The sequence below is a fragment of the Monodon monoceros genome, unplaced genomic scaffold (genome assembly GCF_005190385.1).
Source record: "Monodon monoceros isolate NGI ecotype Baffin Bay Population unplaced genomic scaffold, NGI_Narwhal_1 Super_Scaffold_9, whole genome shotgun sequence".
NCBI lineage: Eukaryota > Metazoa > Chordata > Mammalia > Artiodactyla > Monodontidae > Monodon > Monodon monoceros.
Genome location: NW_021703786.1, coordinates 20,801,388 through 20,807,387, shown reverse-complemented (window position 1 = coordinate 20,807,387; position 6,000 = coordinate 20,801,388). Strand labels below are relative to the sequence as shown.

General features: G+C 58.2%; 1 protein-coding gene across 1 annotated transcript in view; it reads right to left on the bottom strand.

Annotated features, from left to right (window-relative positions):
* WNT3 (Wnt family member 3) overlaps nucleotides 1-6,000 on the bottom strand; it is a 49,595-nt gene that overhangs the window by 8,606 nt on the left and 34,989 nt on the right. Inside the window, exon 2 of the mRNA XM_029212429.1 lies at nucleotides 2,062-2,303. Within this exon, the coding sequence (XP_029068262.1) occupies nucleotides 2,062-2,303 (242 nt within the window). The remainder of the gene's footprint in view (nucleotides 1-2,061; nucleotides 2,304-6,000) is intronic.

Here is a 6,000-nt window from a genome sequence, read left to right as displayed (position 1 = left end):
CCCATTGAAGCGGCGCCCCCCGCCCCCGCGCCGCGCCGAATGGCCAGAGGGCGTGTGAATGGTTCGGCGGCCGCAGCGGGCGCGGGGATGGGCCGCGCGGTGGGGGGCGGCTCTCGGGCCCCTTTTCAAGCCGCCTAAGCCCCTCCGGGCCGCCCGCCCCGCCCGGGGACCGCGATCCCCCGCCGCCCGCACCCCGCCGTCGCAGCCTCGCGCCTTCCGGCCGCTGACCCCTGCGCCCCCCGCGCCCGGGTGCAGCCCCGCCCCGGCCTCCACTCCGGGCGGGCCAGCCCCGGGGAGTCGGTCCCCGGCGTCCGCGGAAGATGCGCGCCCCGGAGCAGACCGCCTCCCTGCCACCCTGGGTCTCAAAACCGTGGGCAGGTCTACCCTGGCGGCCCACACGGCAGGGGTGCGGGACTCGCCAGAAGCGGGGCCCGAGCGTGGAGCCTAGAGCTGCGTTCGAACCCGTTCCCGCCGGGCTCTGGGCGCTGGGGCGTGCGTGCATGCGGGGGCCTTCCTCCCGGAGACCGCAGAGCTTCCCTCAGATTCCCAGTGTCTCTGACACCTTCCCTCCCTCCCCCCACACAAAACTGCTCTCTTGCAATTTCGAGATGTAGGCAAGTCCTAGAACCTACAACGGTGATTTAAAACGTTAAACACAGACGTGAAGGGATAATAAGCTCAGAGACCCGGTTTTCACAGGCTAACGTCCCGCGCGGGGAAGAGCAATCAGAAGGTGAGTCTTGCTTTGGGGAGCGCGTCTAGACGCCAGGCTGTTTGATTAAGCACTACCTGGCCCGAGGTGGGGCACCGGAAGGCGAGGAGACTGACACGCCGGCAAGATCAGGTTTGAAATGCAAACCACCGCCACTTGGCCCCAATTGGAGGCCAAACCTTTTATGTAAACAAGGAATAATTAGCTTTGGTAATAGAAGCGTAAGCAGAATCATCATCCATTGATTCGCTAATTGCCCTTCTGTCCCATGACAATAGCCTGTAGGTCGGACTTACAAGGTGCACCTGAGACACAGGTAAAGGGGGACTCCACTCTAAAATGGGGGGTCGGCTTCGCCCCACTCATTCCCTGCCACTCCCCCGCAACCCTTCCCCAGGTCCAGCTGGTTCTCAGATCCCTTTTCTTTCTGGCTGTAAATGCAACTCTTCTAAAAGGAGGGAGGGCCCGGTTCACCTGTTTGGGTGCCAAAGCCCTGGCGGTGGCCGGAGGAGTGTTCAAGTTGCTGAGGAAAAGGAATGGTAGCTCCCGGGAGGCCAGCTGGGTCATTACATTCCTAGACACTGCGATTGCTCAAAGAGTAGCCCAACTTCAGCCCAGAACTCACCAGCCCCAAAATCCCCTTCTTGGGAGCAGTTGTGCCTCTCATGCCTCTCTCCCAGTGCCTTCATGTTCAAAGTCAAGTAATGTGAATCCCATTCATTTGCGACACAGCCAATGAGACTCCCAGGTTGCAAGATGCAAGTTACCCAAAAGCCAGCACACCCTCTAGCCCCACCACAATCCGTGGGCATATCCAGCTATCAGGGGCATGGGGACCAGTTGAAGCTTCCCACGGAAGCACCTGGGGGCAATGCAGTGCCACCAGCACGAGGCAGCTTCCTCAACTCCAGAATTTTCTACATGGGAGGGACCTAAGGGAGACAATGCTCTCACCCCACCCCAAAACTAGATTTACATAGCACTTAACACAGCATTGGGAAAACGTCACAAAAGTCCACATCAAAGCCTGGGGCCACCCACTGTGCCGGCCAGGAGGAAAGGAAGGCTGCAGCCTCCTAGCCTACCCTAGGATCTCGGGATGGGATCTCAAGGCTGCCCAGCCCCCAGCAACACCTGGGAAGGTGTGGCAACCACCGACAACAGCCTGGGTCAGGCCAGAGAGGGACCTGGCCCACTTTCTGTGGAGGCCGCGGGTCGTGACCAGCTTTATCGCCCTCCCCTGGTGACCCTGGGCTCAGAGCTGAGACGCCCTGATGTGGAAGAGTGACTGTGCCCTGATGCCCTCCCCCCACCTCCTCGCGCACCTCCTACCCACCCAGAGACGGTACCTTTGTCGAGGACGGGCCCGAAGATGGCCAGGCTGTCGTCGATGGTGGTGCAGTTCCAGCGGCGGCCCCGGAACTGGTGCTGGCACTCCTGGATGCCCAGCTTCACGCCCTCGGCCACGCTGGGCATGATTTCGATGTAATTGCGGCAGAAGCGCAGTTGCTTGGGGACCAGGCCTGGGATGGAGCCGCAGAGCAGGGGCTGTGAGCCCAGGGATGTGTACTGCTGGCCCAGGGCCAGGGACCTGCAGGCAGACAGAAGGCAGTGGCACTGCAGGCACAAAGCACGCGGCCCACTGTGGGCATCGTTTCTTCTCCGTGAGTACTCAGGGTAGGTGGAGCCATGGAGGGCCTGTGAGCCTGAAGCCATGGCCCTGAGAAACCTGGCATCTGAATGCACTACCTTCGACCTGGCGTGTATACTGTCCCTTGAAGAGCAGAGCTCTGATCCAGGGAGTCGGCCCTCTGCCATGGGCATTTCCTGTTTGCAGGGGCACCCGGGAGCAATGCAATTCTATGAAAAGAACCCTGGATGGAAAGATGGTATTAGAGGCCCAGGTCAAGTCCCTCCCAGGCTCTGGGCCAGTTTCCCTGATGCGGAGAGGTCAGGTTGGGAGTTTCAGTTTCTAGGGCCACATGGAGACTTTCAATGATCCATCAGAAGGAAACAAAATCTATGGAGACGAAGATGGCAGGAGCTGGCTTGACCCCCATCACATCTCAGAGAAAGCAGGAAGTAGAGAAGCCTCAGTCCTAGCAGGGAGCTTGCACGTGTGCAAGCTTGCACTCATACATACACATACACACATACCACCTGTGGCAATGCCTCTCAGCCTCTTCCCTGGGACGATGCCTGCCCAGCCCAGAGCCTCCCAGTGTCTCTCCCCAGGTCTTTGTCCGCCAGGGCCTCTGTGACCATCTTTGCAGCTCCCTAGAAGTTTCTGGAGCACCATCTCTTTTCTGACCAGAGATTGGAGCTTGGCTTTGTTTCATGAAAGTCTAGCTCAGGGTCAGGAGGGAGAAGACCTCAGATCGTACTCCCCCCATCCAATTCAAGTGACCTTGATCAAATCACGTCACGTCACTCTAATGTCCCTCATTTTTCAGTCAGTAGTCTGTCAGTCTAGGTGGGGCTAACCACGGACCACCCTGCCTTCTGCGGTGCCTGCCTGGGTCCTGAGGGGTGGGAGTGACTGCAGGCCTGGCCCGTCTGCTCCCTGGGCCTTAAGACTGGACCTGAGTGATAGAGCAGGTCAGCCCAGAGCCCCCTGATGCACACCAGACACACACAGCATCTGACAGGGCTTTGCAGGTTGCCCTCTCCTGCCCCTGCCCTGTTTACAGTTATAAACTGGTTATTGTGATAATAATGATAATCAAACACCTATCATTTATTATGTGCTGGACCGGTTCTGAGTGCTCATGTCTTACCTTATGGAAACCTCACAGCAAGCCTGTGAAGTAGGAACTTCATTATCATCGTCAACATCCCATTTCATAGACAAGGAAACTGAGGCCAGGGAGCTTAGTAAACTGCCCAAGTCTGCAGGACTGTGCAGTGGCAGAGTTGAGCCTCCCGCCCCAGCTCAGGCTGCCTCTCCACGTGCTCTTAACCAGCACATCCAGGCCTGCCCTGCAGCTGCCCCAGTGGCACTGCAACCACCGGATAGAGAAACCGAGCCAGGGTTCAGTGCAGATGACTCAGCATTGGGCCATCATGGGAGGAAGGGAAGAAGGCCATGCCTTTCCCACTCCCTCCTCTGACGTTTAGGCCCCAAAGCCCTATATGCAGACAGCTGGAGAGGGGAGCTGGGGCCAGATGGAGGTCGCTGCTACCCCCATGGCCTCACCTGGGTTTGGTTCTGAGCGTGGGCCTTGAGGACCCCTCTAAAGGAATATGGCGATTCTTTGCCACCTCCTCATACCCAGCCTGGTCCCTGAGTGTCCCAGAGCATCATGGGGAGACCTGGCACCAACTGCCCAGCCTCCGTGTCCCTCCCCTTCGGCCAGAGCCCTCCCCGGTCTCCCCCCAAAAGGCAGCTCCATCCATGCCTGTCCCTAGAGGGATGGACTGGCCTTGAGGAGCCCACGCGCTCCTTCAACCTGGCCTCCTGGACCCACTGCAAACTCCAACCTGGTCAGGCCTGTGTCACGATCACCTCTGGCACCAGGGGGCTCTGTCCCATGTCGTCCCCCATTTACTGGTCTGCTTACCAACCACACCAGGGCCCCAGGGCTCCTTCCTTTACTCCTTCCACATCCTCTGTCCCTCTCCTCCTTCCTTGCCCTCTAGTGGCCTTTGCCCTACACCCGTTGGCACTTCTGCAGGCCTGGGCACCCTAAGCTGGATCAGAATAAGAACCTACAAGAGATGCCTTTAGAGAGCACAAAGCCCATTATACAGATGAGAAAGCAGAGGCCCACAGAGAGAAGCAGCTTGCTCAAGGCCACACAGCCAGATGCACGGAGCCAGGTGCGGCTGGTGCCGCTGCAGGGGGCGGGGTGGGGGTGGGGGGCTGTGGGGAATCCCCGGCTGGCTCTTCATTTCCACTCAGTGAGGCTGCCCCTGATCCCAGCCCTCCAAGCGGCTCCCTGCTCCCTCATTTCACCAGCATCCCCACCCCAGTGGGTCCCAGGTGGGCCTACCCAGCCCAGCAAAATGCCCAAGCCCTACACACTGGCCGGCAGGGCTTGGTTGGCTGCAAAGGCCAGAGCTGTCCCCCAAACATCTCCCAGTAGGGAGCTGCCACGGTCCCCTGCGCTCTCCTCCGGGGCACCAAGCCCTTGACTGTGAATCCTTCCTCCTGGACAGTTGCAATCTCTCCTCTGACCAAGCAGATTTCCTTTCCTCTGCAGTCGCATTCAACACTAGCGATCATCACGACAACCACTTATTTAGCACTTATATGCCAGGCACTTCACAGATATCATGTCACTTAATCCTCAACAAGAGCTCTATGACGTGGGTACGGTCATCTCAGTTTTACAGATGAGGAAACTGAGGCAGAGAAGTTGGGCAACCATAGGTTTGTCTGACTCCAGGGATGATATCCTCCAAGAATAACTCCCAGCCTCAGAGACGATGAGTTCTTTTCCCTCCTCCCACCAAACCCTGTCTCCTTCCTGCTGTCCAGGTCCATCGTGCACCTGGAGCCAGGCTGCCTGCATTCAAATCCAGCTCTGCTGTTTCCGAGCTGCTGATCTCAAGCAGTTTACTTAACCCCTCGTGCCTCAGTTTCTTCACCTATTAAATAGACATAATGGGAGGGATAAAGGATAGAAAGCTCCTGGCACATAGGAAGCCCTCAAGTCACGGTGGTCATGGTGGTTACCATGTGTTTAGGGGCTGTCCCCAGCACTTTGTCCCCTGCTACGTCATCAACCTCATTTCTCAGCCCTCCCATCCCTGACTTGACAGAACACATCGGAATTTTCAGAGCCCCTTCCCATCCATCACTGGGAAGGATGCAAAGCTGGCCCCTTTCCCGGAAGCTCAGTCCTAACCAGGGTGGCTGAAAAGACATCTGTGATCTGGCCGAGTGTTAAAGTTAACCCAAAGGGCAAGGGCATAGGGACCTTTCCAGGATGCTCCGTTCAAGGATTTCAGCTCAGATCTGGACATCCTGCCGGTGATGAGCAAGGGCCTCTAGGGATGGGGGTTTAGCTCTGAGGGCTGGTGCTGGGGCTAATGGGGCTGTGGCCATGGGATTGATTTCTGCAGGAGAGCTGCCCTCCCCCAAATACGCCCTGCCACCCGACCCCTGAGCCTCCTACCCACACATGCGCATGTCTGAGATTCCACCACCACAGATGCGTTAACTTGACTCACAGCTCCTTTTGTCCCCACCAGCGAAGTGCATGTTCCCCTGGAGGAGGCCACACAGCGAGCCTCACGCCCCTCAGTTCTTCGCACCCAAGTGTGAGAGGCCTGCTGGCGGATGA